This window comes from Hyposmocoma kahamanoa, unplaced genomic scaffold (genome assembly GCF_003589595.1).
Source record: "Hyposmocoma kahamanoa isolate Upper Pololo Valley unplaced genomic scaffold, ASM358959v1 237, whole genome shotgun sequence".
NCBI classification, from domain to species: Eukaryota; Metazoa; Arthropoda; class Insecta; order Lepidoptera; family Cosmopterigidae; genus Hyposmocoma; species Hyposmocoma kahamanoa.
In genome coordinates, this window is record NW_020653754.1 from 888,036 (window position 1) to 906,921 (window position 18,886).

Consider the following 18,886-nt stretch of genomic DNA (forward strand, 5'->3'; position numbering starts at 1 on the left):
ATTCAGGGACCGGTAATCCAGTGGTTAGCACTACGCGTGATTCATGAGGAACAATTGAATTCGAATCCATATATTCAAAATTCATATCATCTTTATTTCATAGGTAAGCAAATTACTATTGGCCTACCAATTACACTTGAAATCGTCATATATTAAACTCTACTGCTCATTCGGAAGACAATCCCCTGAGAAAACGAATTCCCTAAATTGGCTGTGATCTGGGTGCTTTGAGTAGATACTCGCAGTTTCGGAATTCCTTATTTTCAGACCAGATAAAATTGGTGTTGCCTGGATCATTTATATAAAGAAATAAAAATGTCCTATTGCTCATCTATATCGTAAAAAACATGAACTGTTGTTGTCTTAACGAAACCAGCACATGTTAATGACTAATTTGGGTCGTCACGAGTTACGTACACCGTAATTATGAAGTCCGTTACAGTTAATTACCTACGCTACTAAACTTATGCCGTGAAAAAAAACACTTTGGATTTATAGTTTACAACAATCATTGAAGTCACATTTCTATGTCTACTATGAAAACCTCACACGGTGTTTTCCTTTGCCCTTAGCGAAAGGGTAATTATGATATGCAAGGGTAATATTGCTTCTAAACATTGCCAAATGTAAATACGTACCTCTAAATTATGAGTCCCACTAAATTAGCATTGCTTATTATATGATTATAAAGTTCGATAGTATTTGATTATAATTTCGCTACGTGTAATGTCTGTGACAGTACCTACATATGTATGAGTGTTACTTACAATGTGATAAACCAAACTTTCCTATTTTTGCAGGAGTTGGTAGGCGGCGGGGTGTTAGGGTCAGTGGGAGCGGGGGGTTCCGGGGGCGAGGGGGGTGACCGCCGGGAGGGGGGCAAGCGCGGCCGCAGGCCCGGCCGGAAAGCGCAGCTCGATAAACAAGATATGAAGGCTAAGCTAGGTGAGTATCTTCACCTATGCTGTGGTATAGCAAAGTCTACAACAATTTTTTTTTTCAAGATGAAAGGGGAAGTGACGTTTGCAAGGTTGCCATTTTTCATAAAATTTTAAATAGTCTTGTAGGGCTACCCTCCTTAACATAACTAACGTAATCGTCATTTTTGGCGACGGTGAATTATTAACATCTGGAATAAGCGAAACAAGATCTACAACCCCCATATAAGCGATTTTTTCTTCTTCTCTTATTTAGTTTTATTGTTAAGCAAAGTCAGCGTAATTGACATTTTTTTAAAGAAAAAAAAACTAATTGTCAATTTCTCGAAACTTACCAGAACGTTTGTGATGACAAGGCGGGCAGAGTTGTTTTCGACAGTTTTATCGATAGATTGTGAAAGGAGATAAAATTTTGCACAAACGAATGAATTGTTAAAGTCATACGTTTCAATGATTAATCATTGCATTATCGCCTTCTTTCTTTTTTTTTGACAGTTGGCTTATTGGTATCGAAATCAATTCGTAAAGTACAGAGGCACAATCTTATTTTTTCAATATTACGTCGATTTTTAAAATACAGCTTTTTACAATTTTATGAATCTTAATCATAAGCAAGATTTAGTCGATAGGATATTTATTTTGTGACTGGCAACACATTTGCGCATTGAACTGTACTCCGTCTTGGAAAAATAAATGTTTGATAGCTTCTGCAATGAAAGCCTCTACTATTTAAACTGACGTCAAATGAAGACATGCAAAGTGACGATGACTGAGAACCTTGACTTTCACAGTACATTTTATATCTCAATGGTTTTTTTTCTTATCTCAAAATATGTAATTCATCACTTTAAAAAAAAACCGCAGCGTGTCTGGCAGACAAAGACGAGACAAACTCGGTGCCTACATTTTTTTTTAGTTTGGGCCACTTTTTTATAAAAACAAGTCGTGCGCCTGATGGTAAGGTACACTCCTGTCCATAACAGTTGCAGTGCCACTCAGAGCTTTAAATCGCAAAGATATAAGGGGCACCCTCAGACATAAGTTGACAAGTCCCGCGTGCCTGTAATTTCACCAGCACCCTTACCTTTCAAAACCGAAAGACAGTAATGCTGACATTACTGCTTGGCGGCAGAATTAGTTAAGGTGAATATCATAATAGTATAACAGCGTGACATTCATAAAATGAATAATATCTACAAAATTTTATTTCTATTCTATAATGAAAATACGTAACGTTGACCACAAACAAACGAAGAGTGTCGGTGGTGATGATGGTATTTTCGTGTGTACATCATATTCACGCGCTGTTATGAAATTTGAACTAAATAAAATCGCATTGTATCTGAAATTCCAGAACGTAGCCGCCAATCGGCGCGGGAGTGCCGCGCGCGTAAAAAACTCCGGTACCAATACTTGGAGGAGCTGGTGGCCGACAGAGAGAAGGCCGTCTTGGCGTTGAGAAAGGAACTGGACAAGGTACCTTAAATTGTTTGTTTTAAAACACACACACACACACACACACACACACACATATCGCACTGTTAATATAACAGTGTATTAACTCAAAAAGAGGACTTTCTCAGAACCGATAAAAAATAATTACTCACTTCCTGTAAAAACAATCATTAAATATAGTTTATTATAAACACTTAAACAATTTCTCAAATACATTTAACAATAAAATGGAAAAAATAATTTCATGTTTTTGAATAGGGATTGTTTTGATCAGAACTAACTCACACAAAGTGTGTCTCATTTTGAGTTAAGTAGATATCTTTTGATTGTTTCTTACAATATTCTAATGATGGTTTTTTGATGTGCAGAGAATCAAATTTTAAGTTCAGTAATGATATAATATTAAATTTCACTTATTTTGAGTTACAACACTATAGTAATAGGAGTGCGATATGTGACTCAAGATTTCTTTTTTACAGTTTTATTAAAAATATAATTGTAATGATATGTTTAGTATTATATCTTTCTAAAATCTAGTTCATTCCTGATATTACCAACATGGAAAAAAATCAAAATTGGTTCAATGTTTAATGTTCTGGGTAATAATAATAATGTGCTAGATAACCCCACCAATTGTCTGGTCTCAGACTAGGGAATTCCTTATACTATGAGTACCAGAGCAACGGAATTCACACTGGGGCACTTCCCAGAACACCCAGAACCAATTTATAAAAGTTTGTTTCCCAATTTGGTCCCACCGGGAATCGAACCCGGGACCTCCTCATCCAGTGCCATCGAGTATATAACCAGAAATAGAGACGAAATGTCATTTAATTTTTTTGAAATCTATTCTCCATATCATTACGGTGACAACTCCGCTAGTTTAACTTGAGCTTTGCTATAATGGACGAAAATTGAACAATTACATATTTAATTACCGATGAAATGTCATTCCGTTTGATTTGTAATTAGATATTTTGCTGTTTTTCCCACATCACCAAATGGAACAGCCCCCCATATTTAGAGATATTATCTTTATTACATTAAATACAGAATATTTTTGGAATATACGAAGACGCACACACAGGTCAGTTGTTGGCGCTGTACTATTTCATCTTTTTAATTATTTTTTTTAGATTTCAGTGCAAACGAGAGTTGATATTTAAAAGTGCCAAGGATGAATGGCCCTCATTTCGTCTTTACTTCTGGTTATATACTCGATGTCCAGCGCTCACAGTATAAACTGTTGGACCACCGTAGTCATAAAATGTTTGTAATGCCCTGGAGTTTCGTTGCTCTAATACCCATAGTACATGGTATTCCCCAGTTTGATACTAGGTAATCTAGTGTACACGTCAAGCAACCGTATGGTATATAAAAAATAAAATAAAAACACAGTATACACACAATTTACGACCCTCTGCTGCGTACAGATTTACTGTTTAGACCAGAGCTTCCCAAACTTTTTTCTCGTAGACGTCCTTCTTTTCCAATATTGTCCTTTTATTAACCGAGTTCAAAAAAAGGAGGAAGTTCTCAATTCGATTGTATGTTTTTTTTGTATGTATGTTACGCGATAGCTCCGGTATTTGTGTACCGATTTTCATGATTCTTTTTTGTTGGAAAGAGGGTACCTCCATAGTGGTCCCATTTAATTTTGAAGAAAATCATCCACCTCTAAGAGTGGCTGTTCACGCATGAAGATTCATTTTTATAAATATCGCCTAAATCTTACTATCAGGAGCAATTATTTTAATGGTTGATCTGCTGTTCTCTAATTCTAGGTGTTTTTCTCTCTCAATATACTTTTAGTGAGAACCGATTTTTATTATCTCCTGTGTCAAGTTCCGTATAGTGGCGAACTAGGATATGAATCCGGGTTTGCGCACTTTCCGGTAACCGATTTCAAAAATTCTTGGCAAATAGATGTAATTCCAGTACGTTTGAGATCGGTCTTTTTAGTACTCTGTACTGATTCTAATTCATCAATTTCAAATGTGTTTTTGACGATTGGCACAGTGCAACGCGATTTGATAAGTACGATAAAAAACTTCACGAGAAAACTTTTTTAAAAATAATATAAAGTTACGTGCGCCTGGTGGTAAGCGACACGCCTATCTATAACAGTTGCAGTGCCACTTAGATAATCGCAAAGATCTTAAGGGCATTGCCACTGTGCCCGTCGTCCTGAGACATAAGTTGACAAGTCCATGTGCCTGTAATTTCACTAGCACCCTTACCCTTCCAAACCGGAACGCAGTAATGCTCACATTACTGCTTGGCGGCAGAAATAGGTAAGGTCTTTCACAAGGAGCTAAACTGCTTTAAACCCTATTCAGGTCCGCTGGGTTGAATCAACGCGGGGGAAATTATTGTTTGAAATATGCTTAGTAAATTTTTTATTGTGTTTCAGTATTACAAATGGAATTTAGAAATGGACCAAGGGCGTATGCCTGATGGTATAGAGGCGCTACTCCAGGAGATGGGAGTCGTAAAGCAGGAAGAAATAAAGCCTTTCTAAATTTGACCGAATTCACAATTGAACCGCAACATGTCAGCGACAGGTCAGTCTGTACTTCGGAATTAAACTTCACTTGTGGAATTTAAAAGTTAAACTAAAAGTTGTTTAATTATGAGTTAAATTGGACATTTATATTTTTATTTAAATATAAAATGTATTTTTTGTACATATTATTTTATTTTAAATTCACAATCTAAAAAGTACTGGACACTAGACATATTTTTATTCAATGAACGTATATGTATTCTATATTGTAAGTTTGTTCGTACATTTACCTAAATATACTAGGGGCGGCTGCAAAATAATCTACCTAACTATGAAATAAAAGACGATCATGGCGATAGTGGCCAGTATGAGAAACAACTAATAATAGGTAATATGTATAAGATTAAAAAAAGATACTGACACCAAAAACAAATTAATTATATAATTTGATGAGTAAATCATACTAAGATAAATTATGCAAATTATAACTTATTTTTCTTTTAATTTTTGCAACGAGTCTTCTAATCCCCGTAACGATTAGAACAGGTAAAGGTGTGGGATTTATCAATGTGATCCTATACAAATGATTCTCGCCCACGTGTTATTTTCTTTCGTCCAATGACACTTTAGCGCGGTGACAACATCCAATGACAGTAGTTCCCGCTCACGTGTACATATTAGCTATCGACATCTCACACTGCATTGCAGAGACAAAAAGTAAAATATTTTATTTGGCAACAGTTTAAAGAGATTATTTGTCAGCCACTCCTAGTATTTAACATAAATAACATATTTTTATAAGTGTTACAAAAAGATTTTTTCTTGTAAAATAGCGACGCTTCGTCACAGTCTCAACTGATAGTAAGCGAATTGTGACAAACGATATTGTGTATAATAAAATCGATTTTTTTCACTGATTGATGAATAACACAGCTTGACCGGAATCTTTTTAAAATAAAATCATGGGATACAATAGTGTAGTTAAAAGAAATAATGTTCTACTTTTAAATATATGTACTCTGTTGAGTAAGTAGGTATGTAGTTAGCGAAACTTTATTTGGGCGGATCGATTTGAAGATATCTTTGGGAAAATTTATTGTGGCGGCACGCGACATCTGTATACCTTGCACTACTAGAACGATACTTTGAGGTTCCAAGATCAAAGGTTACGGGTGAAAAAAATAACATTCATTTAGAGAATACTATAGAAAATACTTTTAGGAGCGCGTGTGGAACAGCTAATTTTGTGTCAAAAAAAGTATCTGAATTGAAAAAAAAAAAAATCTTGAAATTTTCCCAATTTTCTCCTTATATTTTAGCTGTTTTCTAAAAGTATTTTAGAAAATTGTACCATTTGAAACGTTTCGGACAATTACCCGATATGAACATATACAGCAATTAAAATGTATTAAGATCGCTTACTCTACTACCCATTGAAGCACCATAGACAAGTGTTTGTAAGCCTTGTTTTTTATATTTATTAAAAAAATTACGAAAAGAAGACAAATTTAAAATGGCGACGCAACAAAATTCTGTGTCGTGTAATGGAATCATCACACTTATAAACGCAGAAACGGCTTGAGCCGCTCAGAGAAAGCTTTATGCAAGAGCAAAAAGGCGTTGAACTTTTGACTTCAGTTTTTCAGTTTGCGTTTTTCGCTCTTATTGCATGGAAATAAAGTTTTACCTTATACACAAGTTTAGTGTATCCCTAATCCGTATACGATCGGCCCAAATAATATTTCCTGAATGTACAACCTTGTTTGAAAAATTGATTATCTTATTTAAACTTTATATTATTAACATTGGCCCTTATTTTCAGTAATATAAGTATTATTCTCTCTATATATAATTTTTTTCGCAAGTACTTAATTATACAATTATTATTAATATAAGGTCCAGCATTTGATCTATTGTATCATTTAGCGACCATCTAAAGGTTACAATGGATCTAAGATACATCTTGTTATATTATTTGGGGTAGCAATAACTTACAAGAAATAAGTTCATATATATAACAGGCTGTTTGCAAGCCTTTGAAAAAGGAATGTAATATATGAAAAAAAGAATGTTTAAAAGTTATTTAATCTGACTGGATTTTTTGACACTTTTATTAACAAATTTCTTTTGTAAAAAGAATGCGTCGTTTGGGTGTACTGACACACGAATTCTCTCCATGCTTCGTTTGAAATAACCATAGTAAATGATTTTAAATCGGCAGTTATAATCATGAATAGCATTAGTTTCTTTGTCATATCACAAATAAGGTGGTTACCCTATATGAGTCATGCAATCATTGACTTACAATTATATGGACGTCGGGTCCGCGCTAAAAAGTGTCCGAACTCATAGGGCGTTAAAATCGTATACAGAGCGTCATTCACGCTTTAGTCTTCGTTTGTTCGACTGACAGCGAAGCAAGCAAAATTAGACAGTACTGCGATGACATTACAATTTAAATTCAACGTTTTAGCTTTTTCATATTCCTTTACATGTCACTACGTTTAAATAGGTTGACTTGGGACATTTTTTCGTGGTTTTTGTATTAGACACGTCGTCCATTTATTTGTAAGTCAATGCATGCAATACGTTACGAAGAACGTTTGAACGCTGCGCGACTCGTAGCAGTGTTTGGCCATTGTATATACATAATTATACATATTACGATAATATATTTAGATCTAAAGTATGAGTTAGTATCAATAATGCATTTAATTATAAGCGTGTTTATTACAATATTATATTGAGCGCCGATTTAGTTAAGACAATTATGAAAAAGAATCGGCACCCTTATTTTGTGCAAGTATAAATTTACAATAGTATAGAGTAACGGTATGATGCAGATAGTTAAAAAGTAGAATTTTAATATAATATAACGTACCGTACGAATCAAAAAGAAATGTTTTAAGTATATTGCTTTGTTGTTATAATAATAGCACCTTATCATCTTTAATATTTTTTATAAGTTAGAAACAACAGCGCCTAAGGGTGTCATCACACTTGTCGATGTAGAGTCAGGATGAGCCGGTCACAAAAAGCTTTATAATAGCTTTTTCTGACCATCTCAAGCCGATTCTGATAAGTATGGTGACCCCTTAAAAGTATTTTAAGCTTTGAACGAATTATTACTTCCTAACTTTATTTTTAAATTTCCTGAACGTGCAAATGTAAATATTTATCTTCGGTGTTTCGTGAGTTTCGGATTAGTTTAACGAATTTATATTGTTTAAAAAAATGCCAAATTATTTTTATATGTAAATTAGATATACCTATATTCTAAAAAGGCATGCAAGTTAATTTTTAATAGTTACATAGATATTTAAGATAAATGAAGCGAATATTTAAGATCAACGAAGAGAAGATAAAAATATCATTGTTTTGCGGATAAAAATGACAAAAGAAAATTGCTTGAGAATTAATGTGCAAATATTTGTTTACAAGCGAAAAAACCTTAGAAAATACTTTCGTTATTATTTAATTTAAAAAAGGGTTATATAACTTTTGTATTTTGATAAGAAATTCTGCAAATATGACCAAACTTCTAAACCCATTTTACTAACAAATTATCAACTTGCCTCAATATTAATTGCAGAAACAACACATGTTATACTAAAAATAATCTAGAATGATCCCTGTGACAGTTCATAATATTGTACAAAACATAACCTCATAACAACGTACACTAATTTAGTTATTATTTTTAAAAGCGTCGGTTTTGAATGAGCTAGCTTTTAAGTAAATATATTGAATTAAAGTAAAAATAACACCAAATCAATGTTTATTTGTGAGAAATAAGCGAAAAAACATTTTTTACGACAACGTGCAAAGGTTACTTCATTGCATTGCATTTGCTAGAGATGAGGTATATATCGATAAAAAGTTTTCGATAATTTATTGAAAACATGTATACACAGGGATTATTCTACTTTCGTTTGTTTAATATAGAAATATCTATTAATTTTTTCCATCGATAATGTCGCTCGCATTCTCATAAGCTCGAGACTCGTACTCGTCATATCAAAGATAGATAAATAAAATAGGAGAATAGCCGTTTTATACCTAAATGACAAATAAAGTTGGTGCTTTTATCTTTGCTTCTGGCAGACATTTTTATTAGCACAACACAATGCTGTCATAGATGAAAATAACCGTAAAAGCGTAATGTTTTATTGGTTGATCATTAAAAGCCTGTAGGACGCCATCTATATGGAGAAATAAGCAGTTATAGTCCCCATTGATAATATAAAAGAATGATGCTTTTATCTTTGCTTCTCGCTAAGTTTTTATTAGCATATCAGCGCCATCTTAGATGGCATACTCGTCAAGGGAGTGATAAAATCGATTATGGATAATAACATAATATTAGATCTTTCTATATTGGCGTTTTGGTGCGAATTTAAATTGGTAGGTATTTTAAATTGTATACCCTCATCGAACATATAGAAAGTCACCAACCCGCATTGGACCAGGATGGCGAACTATAAACTAAACTCTTCGTTGGAGGAGACCTGTGTCCCGCAGTGGAACGTGTATGATGATGACCCATTGCAAATTGCTGATGATTCAAATTTAATATGATTTAATGTTCAATCATAAACATTTAACTTACATTTCATATTCATTCTGTTTAAGAGTTAAAACTAAGAAAGTATGCCAATAAAAACCGAATTTAATTGTACCGTGTGTTGCTAATTCAAATGTGCTATAATAATGGAAATGTGTTCAGTAATTTTGAACCATAATATAGCGAACATATTTACATAATACGTATTATTTGATTTTACACTTTATCGTGTATAAAAACGTATTTTATTTAAATCGACTTTTCGGTCCTTTCGAGACTATGGACGTTGCACCACGTCCGAAACATCGCGATAAATAAAATATGTTTTATACACGATTAAGTCCCGAATTTAAAATCAAATAATGTATGAAAATCGTGAAAGTTTGAACCACTATATATTTATACATATAATACACGGGGAAAACAAACCTCCTGTTCTTGGTCAAAAGTTGATAAATCCGATTAAAAACAAAATGTTTCTATTCGCACCAAATTCCAAATACTTTCCGACTGAAGCGTCCTTCTTCTTCCAACGCTTTTTCGGGTATCATCTTTTTAGCGAATAAGTGTACTTTACAGTTTTATATTTGCTCTATCTCTCTTTTTCTAGCATACAATAAGATTTTGAGTATGAAAAGCCTAATTGCCAAGATTTTTTCACATCGATATCTCCAGAACCATGGAACCTTCCGGAAACTATATTCGGACCTATCAAAATAACCGCCGAGTCAAGGATGTCCAAAATGTACTTTTTGACATATCGATATACTTAGCCTTACTTTCTCAAACTCATATCTCATAAAGAGTGATTATTCAGGAGATGGCAAAACTTTTTATTTATTATAAATTTATTATTAATTTGGAGGCATTACTTTAAGAAATAGGTAAAAGCCAGTATGTGAATATGAAGGAAATGTGATGTGAAATCGACCTGCAAAATTTGCATATACAATCCCTTTTTTCGCATTTCAGTAACTTTATATTTTAAGATACGAGTGTCAGAAAGTAAAGCGACGATATAGTCATTTATTAATCCCAATCTTTAAGAAAAACAAATTAAAGTTTATGTATAGTATATAATATATTACAGTCATTTACATTTTTCTGGACTTGAATATGAGAAATAAGTAGCAAAGCCTTGGCTCGAAAAAAACCTAATTTAACAGATGATATTGTATCCTTAAAATCTATTACCGGATTATTCAAACTGCAAATGTGGAGTTTCACGTGAATAAATATCACCGTTTTCAGGGGGGCTAATCTCAATCTCCGTCCGATATCCGTCCGAAACAATTACTGTCAAATAATATTCGACAAAACTAAAAGACAAGTATCCAATGTGAAGCTTCATTCGCATCACGCGTCTTCTCATTTGGTCAAGTATTGCTTATTTGGCAGTAATTGTTCCGGACGGATGTCGGACGGAGATCGAGTGTAGACCCCCAGATACAATTACCTAATAAATATTCGCGAAAGTTGTTCCTAAGTGTATAAATAATAAATTTAATATACTTTAATAATTGAGAATCTTCGTTTTGAAGTGAGTCTTCTTCTTCATATCGTATGGATGGCATTAACTGTTATGCTTGGATTGGTGAAAGGATTTGCGAACTTGTTTCGTACTTGTTGTCGAACCGATTGTTGCCCAGGGTGCATGGTACGTTGTGCACAAAAAGCACCTTTCGTGCACAACATGCTCCTTTCGTGCACCCCAAGCTACTTTCGTGCACCCCAAGCTCCTTTCGTGCACCATTTCCGTGAAAGTCAGCAAAAAATTATATGAAAGGAAGAGAGAGCGTTGCTTATAAAACATTATTTTAATTGTATTATTGAAAGTCAAATTGTATATTACTAATGGAAAGGTTGGCCAAATAAATAAGTAGTGTTAGTGGACTTTATAATCTTAATTTTAATATTTACTTAGAATTGATACTTATTGTTTGTTTTTATGAAAACCGTGAGTTCCTAAGTGAAACGGCTTAAAAAGTTAAATAGGGTTTTTGCCTCAATATTGTTTATTATTTCAATCAACTCTGATGAACGTGTTGAAAATGACAATGACATTCGTTTTTCACTATTTCAAATAGGTCTGGCTTTACAAATTAGTGCGACAAATTCTACTTGTTTTATTTACTAATCTGAACCGTTTGACATTCGTCACTAATAGTTCAATATTAGTTGTTAATATGGTGAGAGCCTGGTGAGCTGTAATATAGGTCCAGTACCTAGTACGGACTCCAGTCTCACACAAATTGCTCTTATATTATTTAACAATGGGTCTATTTAATGTAAGATTTGGATTTGGGAAATAAATAGTAATAATTATTAATTTCAAGTTGAGTGAGTGGTGGGGCGATGATCTGTCCCTTTTTAGTAAAACGATCATTCTAAATAAATTGTATGACGCCATTAAAATCGATGTCAAACACTCCTGACTTCTCAATGCCTGTAATTTTATTTTTAACCTCCTAGTGCCTCGTGTATATAAAAATGTACTTAATATGTGAAGTGATTCAGACCCAGACAATATTATTGTAATTTATCACGTAATAGTAAAGAAAACATCGCATACTTAAAAAATCTCGGTTGCGTTTTTCATATAAAGTTTTTTAGTACATTTTAAAGTACATTCTCATTGTAGTTTGCTCCTAACGGAGGTTAAACAAATTTAAATTTCATTTTCAATTTGTTTTCACACTTTATCATTAATTTACGTCTATTTTTTATTTTAAATATTTGTTAAATACCCTATTAGTTGTTTTACGATTTAGGAAGGCGGAATTATAATGAGACTCAAAGCTTCATTAACATACACAGCCTAGTGATTGTAAATTATTGCATATTATATACTAATTTCATGCATAGAATATTTAAACCTCTCTGTTGAAAAGTTATTGTAGTTATTATTATTACATCAAGTTACCAAGGGTTGTATGCTTTCCTGTCAGCTAACTAAAAAGCCGGCTATGTGATCAAAATCATTTTTTGAGATGTCATAAAAAAACCATAACCCAGTTATACAATATTGAAATTGTTTGATGATATTTTTGATATGCACTATTATGGTAAGATCCCAGTTATATTGAACACGTTAACTTTTAACTTCTTTTAAATAGATAATTTTGAGCTCTATCTAATTCTACTTAAAACTGATATTTGACCACTTGTCTCTGAACTGTGTTTTAGTTAGTGAGTAATGGGTACTTTTCAGAGTCAGTGTCTGTATATGCTTAGCACAAATACAAATAGACAAATCTAGAGAAAGTAGATCAATTTTTCTCTTATCTACCAATTTGCTCCCACTATAGCTTTACTTTGCGCGATTGTCATGCTCGTAGCTGTATACGGATTTTTAATTACAGATAACTAACTGACGGCTACAAATATCACTTTGAAAAATAATGTTGCCATAAATATGGTGATGTATTTGGATCAGTTCTCAACTGAATTCACTGAAACTGAATTAGTTAAAAATCTCAGTACAGAGTACTATAAAATCGACCTCAAAAGTCATTCATCCCCTAGTTTGTCACCTTTAGGGGTGGAATATTTTTTCAAATTCAAATGAGACCACTCCTGAGGTACCCTCTGTCCAACAATAAATGAATCATCAAAATCGGTTCACAAGTAATCAACATCGAAATAACATATATACAAAAACTAGCCACTAGGGCCCTTTGAAAACCAGCGTCACAACATAGTCTTGGTTGTGAGTTTAGACGAATGGGATCCTTTTGTACACGCCACAGCCGCACACATGTCAGTATAGTATTACGTAACTTGGTGTTTAAATGTTTTTAATGTTATTTCTGTTCTAGTTATATTAGTCTTTTTTTATAATGTGGCGTAACAATAAATGGTTTCTATTTGTAAAAAAAGACATACAGTCGAATTGAAATCTCCTCCTTTTTGAAGTCGATTAAAAAGAAACTTTTTTTGACTAGTAATCTACTAAACAATGTTATGTTTATTCTATAATTCATATCTGCAAAGGATATAATTTGCCCGGACGACCTCCTGAATAAGTGAATGAAGTTGATCATTAACGCTGTTATTATGTATGCAAAGAGCGAACAATACAAAGAAAAATTCCTTTGATCTTATTAGACTCTGCTACAGACCGAGCACAGCTATTTTTATTTCATTAAAAAAGACGTTAGTTTATTAACTTTAATTAAAAATCCGGCTATAGAGATAACTCGCATGACATCATTTTAATTAGCTAATTGACAGCTTGGGGAAGACATAAACTATTGTCCTTGTGCTTATGCTGCTTGTGACAAGTTTAGTTTGTTTTCGGCCTTTACGGCATGGAATTTTAAATATAGTTAATATTAAGGAACATTCAATTTAAAATACACTAGAATGGGCACCAAAATCCGTCCAGATTATGCGTATATCATTTTACTTACGCGCAAAAAATAACCATCCTTAAAACTAACTACATTTTAAATTTCTTGGCATAAAGGCCGAGTATAAATTCTTAATTTGTTTATTTGAGACACTGAATAAATAGTACATTATTGCAGAGGCCGGGAAGTAAGAAATTGCTACATTGTAATATTAATACAAGTCGAGCAATCCCCGTTTCCGCCGAGGCATATATAGCTTGCTTTTCTCAAACGATGTGAGGAGGACTAAAGAGAGCAAAAAGTAAAAAAATGTTAATTAATATTAAAAGTAATATTTGTCATGTTAGGATAATTGCTAAAACAAAATGTTATTTTACCCCATTTTCTTTTTTTTTAAGTCAGCGCTAAGTATAAGTATTTTTAAACCTCTCAATTAAGAACACTGCAGTTGGCTGTATGAGTTTTTCTTTTGCCTGTTTACCATAGTTCGTTGTACGTCAATTGTGGGTAGATTGATTTAAAAGTTTAAGACAGCAGATGGTAATGGATTTTCATTCATACTTTGCAGACCTTAAGCCGGGAAGAACTCGCACTGTCCATTTAAATGACGAACTTTCGTTTCGTTTCGTTTTTTAAAAATAATGCATAGATTTCCGAGCATGTTTGAGAAAAGAATATTTAATAAGTGCAATAAACGCGGTTTGATTTCTAAACAAAAAGGTTATTTTTACGGTTTTTATTTTTGGGTATGTAATACCTGTTTAAGGTTTAGTTTTATTTGCAATGTACTTCCTGCGTTCAATTATTAGTTCTTATTATTTTATTTTTTGATTCAGTGATTAATAGTTTAGTTATATTCGCTTGTGTGATTATAATGGTTAAGGTTTTTTTAGTTTAGAAGTAGTGTGACTTTTGGTTTTTAAATAAGTTTGATACTACACTAACTACCATTGATTTTAACATCTAATAGTTTTTATCCAGTTAATATTTGATTTTGAATAATTATTAATAATTGAAAAATTGTAGTTTATGTCACTGTTACGTAATGAAAGGCATACAAACACGAGTGTGGGTTTATGAAACGAGCCGACAGGCGAGTTCTTATGCCTAACTATGTACAGTTACATACACTGCTTTATATATACACATATTATAAGCTCTATCAGCATACATGTACATACGGTTGTATGCATGTCATACAACCGTAGTTTTTATTTAATTCAGAGACAAACCAGAATCGGCCCCAACTATCATATCGTTCGATGCCAAGTAACGTGTGAAATTTGTCAAAATTGTTAGCTATTGACATTTCATTTCAAATAAAACTTCATCTCGACTATTATTAGAATTAAGGTCGAATCAAATTGTTTTGTTTTTCATAGATGTTCGAAATTTGATTGTAATAATAAAATCGAATTTGATGTTATTATTAGAGCAATAATAACATTTTCACAGATAAGAAATTTGTTGTAACAAAACAGTATCTTTCTGCTGGTCGTAATTTGCGGTTTTTGAACACATCATAGAAGGTTTATGATATGTGTGTAGATAAAACAATTTATTTAGATAGTTAGGTAACAAAATATAAATCGAAAGGTATCAAATTATAAATGAAAGTCACAAAGTTCGCTTCTTAATTAGTCAATAAATAGAACTACAATGGAGTCAATAATAGAGTGTTTATATTATTAATACAACGATGGAACACAAAGAGAAATTCCTTCGAACCAGCGACCCCGCCTTCCATAAATTTGTCACCAGAGATGGACCGTGGGTTAGAACTGGATCAACCAGGCCGGGTTTTTACCCATGGCCAAAATCGTCGACAGAAACGGCGAATACGGGATTTGGTATAATTCCATACTTATTACAAATTTCGATGTAAAAAATCTTTTTTAGACGAAAAAGAGGCAACTCCACACAACACTCACCTTGCAATCCTGTGCATTCTCAGTATTAAGGATGCACATTACGATTCGATTCTTTGAAAATCTATTCAAGTTCATGCGATCTAACGATTTTTTGTAACGATTAATTTCAATGTTAAATCAAATCAAGTCAAACTTCGATTTTCAAGCAAATCGATTCAAAGTATAAAATATTTTGTTACAATATCAATTAATAAAATAAAAAATAAAAATGCCCTGGATTTTGGGCGTTAATGAGTGTTAACCCGATTTAAACAAAGCGCCGCGTTCGCAAGTCCGGGCGTAGGCCCATCGCTGTTTGTCACATTTGGCGCTATGGCATAAAGGTCTTTAAAATCAAAAACAAAGATCAGCAGCAAGGACATAGAGAAATACGTAAGGTATGCTGACTCGTTCCGTTGCTCACTTGGAAGATGGTTGGAACACTGTTGACACTCTTCCAATCATCTTCAAGCTGTCGCTGGTTTGAGTCCAGCCGGATCGAAGGATTTTTCTTTGTTTTCGAATTTTGTATTAATAATTATAACAAACTAGTGGATTAATTTCACAAATAATTGAATATTATGGTAGTAAAGCATCGTGATATTCAATAAGTTTAATATTACAATAGAATCTTTACTTTGTCGGCAATCCGCCTTAGCTTCTATTAATATTTTCGTTTAATTCTCAAGTGTGAAAATAGAACACACATCACAGTAGTTAACTAGATATATCGGAAAAGTTTTAAAACAAAAAAAAAATAATATAAATAACCAGTTAACGGTAAATACATATATTATAAAAATTTATTAAGCCTTATAGCATGTCCGTCGTAACAATTAGAATTAAAAATATGCCTTAGGGAGTCACTACACTTATTAACGCGGAATCGGATTAAGTCGATCAGATCAAAAGCTTTATATCAATTAACGTAAGGGCGAAAAAGACGTTCTGCGTTTCGCATCGATTCGTATGAACGCGGTTCGACATAGGTCGGCAACAAATGTGCTCCGCGAATTCGCATCGCGCCGCAGGCGCGCGGATGGCCGCGTCAACGGCGCGCGAACAGCCGCGTCAACGGCGAATCGGCTACATGCGACAAGTGTGTTTACGCTTCGCTTTAATAAGTTTGGTGACTCCCTTATACTACAACTAAAAATAATGTAACAATTTGATATGCTAGACATGCTATCGACTGTATGTTTTTCTATGTAAAAAGAAATAATTGTCGTATAAATTGAAATCAAAATTAAGATAGTATAGTATGTGTGTAGGTTGACGTCCAATATTAGGTAATTGTAGAAATTATAAACTTGATTTTCAAAGATCGAGTCACTGCTTTATCGTTTTTCTTCTTATTGTATCGATTGCGTACACTAATGCTTGCCAACGTGGTGAAAGGGTTTGCCAATCGGCGTAAGGTACTCGCCGATTATTGCCCGGGGTACTCCAGAAGTACAGGAATGGTACGTCATAACATAGTTTAAGTCGGTACATGCTCAAATGGTTTTGGTTGATTCCGCATAGCAGTGAATGTTTACTCAATCACTTTGCAATATATATATATATAGTACAATTGACGATATACTGATGTATATAAATTTTCACGATACAAAAAAAAACACAAACTTACCTCGAAATTTTACAAGAAAACCGGTGTTTTCAATGGGTATACTTTACATATACTAATGATTTCTTTTTTATATTGACTAAACTACATAGGACACGTTTAGTATACGATATACATTTTTCAACTGGCTTTAATTTTGTCTGTAAAAAATAAATTCTGAAATAAAGCCAATGTCGCTGCCGTGCGACCCGCGCAGAAGAGTCGATTTAGTACGGGAAAATTTTTAATTCGAGCTGAGGTAGTCTAGACTCTTAATGACTCTTCAATCGTCCTGTGAAATCCACACCCTGTGAAAAAGTGTTTTTTTAACTCGTTATTTATTTAGGGCTTTGATCATTATTGAAGATGTCAGCTCCATTAGAATACGTAAAAAGACAATAAAATCCAAACAGATTCAAAATACTACCTAACTAAATATGCATACAAAATCTTCGCGGCATTGCATGTTGACTCTTTCAAAACAGATTGAAATTACCCATCATTAAATATGCCAAAACCCACCTGTGCAAATAACCGCACCCTGATTAGGTTTCGTCCGAACACACACCATAAGCAAATGCTGTACATAAAGTTAATGTTCCTGCTTTGTACAATAGTAAAATTTTCAGTGTCGCTCAGGAATTTTATATTGTGTAAGAAAATAAAAAAAGTTAAAAAAGTATTTATTTGTAAAAAAAACTAAAAATATAATAAAAAAATCTAGAACACACCGTAACAAACTAAGCAATATAGCCTTATAGTTTATGGGGTAGTGATGTACCACCGGCGGCCATACGAAATCTGTATAATCCTATTTCTGTCACCAATCTGTAATGTTAGCATTACTGGGTTCCGGTTTTGAAGGTTAAGGGTGCTGATGTAATTACATTATAGAACTTGTCAACTTGTCTCAAGGTGACGGGCGCAATGGCAGTACGCCTCAGAAAGCTCTGAGTGGCACTGCAAATGTTATGGACAGGCGTGTAGCTTACCATCAGGCGCATGACTCGTTCGTCCCATCACTTGACATTATTAAAAAAAATCTGTCTCACTTGGACAAACATTGCTAAGTCCTAGTATTTCTAAAGTACAAATTCAATGGACGTCGACTCGCATGCTTACTGTACAATATATTAATATTAAAACTGTCTTATTGTGTTGTTAATATACTATTTGTGTATAATTATAATACAACATAATATGATATTCATTACAAAATACTAATACAACCACACGGAAATCCACCTCAATTAGGTTTAAATAGGTTAGGTCATAGGTTACTATCAGAGATCAGAATAGGCAAGATATATTTATAAAAAAATTTTAGTAATAAACATAGAGTTGATAACGCCTCACTCGGAAATCCCGGAATGATTAAAGACCAAAAACATCACAGATAAGCTATAAAGATCTAACTGGGTGACGAAATACTTTCATAGACTTTTTTATAGAGGGCGCTACGACTAAAAAGTCGTTGAAAAACCAAAATACAACGACACGACAACAAGCACATAGAAAACGTAGTGAGGTCCGCTGGTTCGTTCCGTGGCTTGGT

The 18,886-nt window shown here is 33.4% G+C and overlaps 1 protein-coding gene across 1 annotated transcript; it reads left to right on the forward strand.

Annotated features, from left to right (window-relative positions):
• The first annotated feature begins 869 nt into the window (after positions 1-869).
• On the forward strand, positions 870-6,618 carry LOC113228701 (cAMP-responsive element-binding protein-like 2). The gene is made up of 3 exons (XM_026462059.1): positions 870-945; positions 2,293-2,414; positions 4,807-6,618. Exons 1-3 carry the CDS (start codon positions 930-932, stop codon positions 4,912-4,914), a joined length of 246 nt encoding a protein of 81 aa, XP_026317844.1. The 5' UTR covers positions 870-929; the 3' UTR covers positions 4,915-6,618.
• The last annotated feature ends 12,268 nt before the right edge of the window (positions 6,619-18,886 follow it).

Coding starts and splice junctions, on each gene's coding strand:
- LOC113228701 (XM_026462059.1), top strand. Junction 2,415..4,806: donor TGAGAAAGGAACTGGACAAG/GTACCTTAAATT, acceptor ATTGTGTTTCAG/TATTACAAATGGAATTTAGA.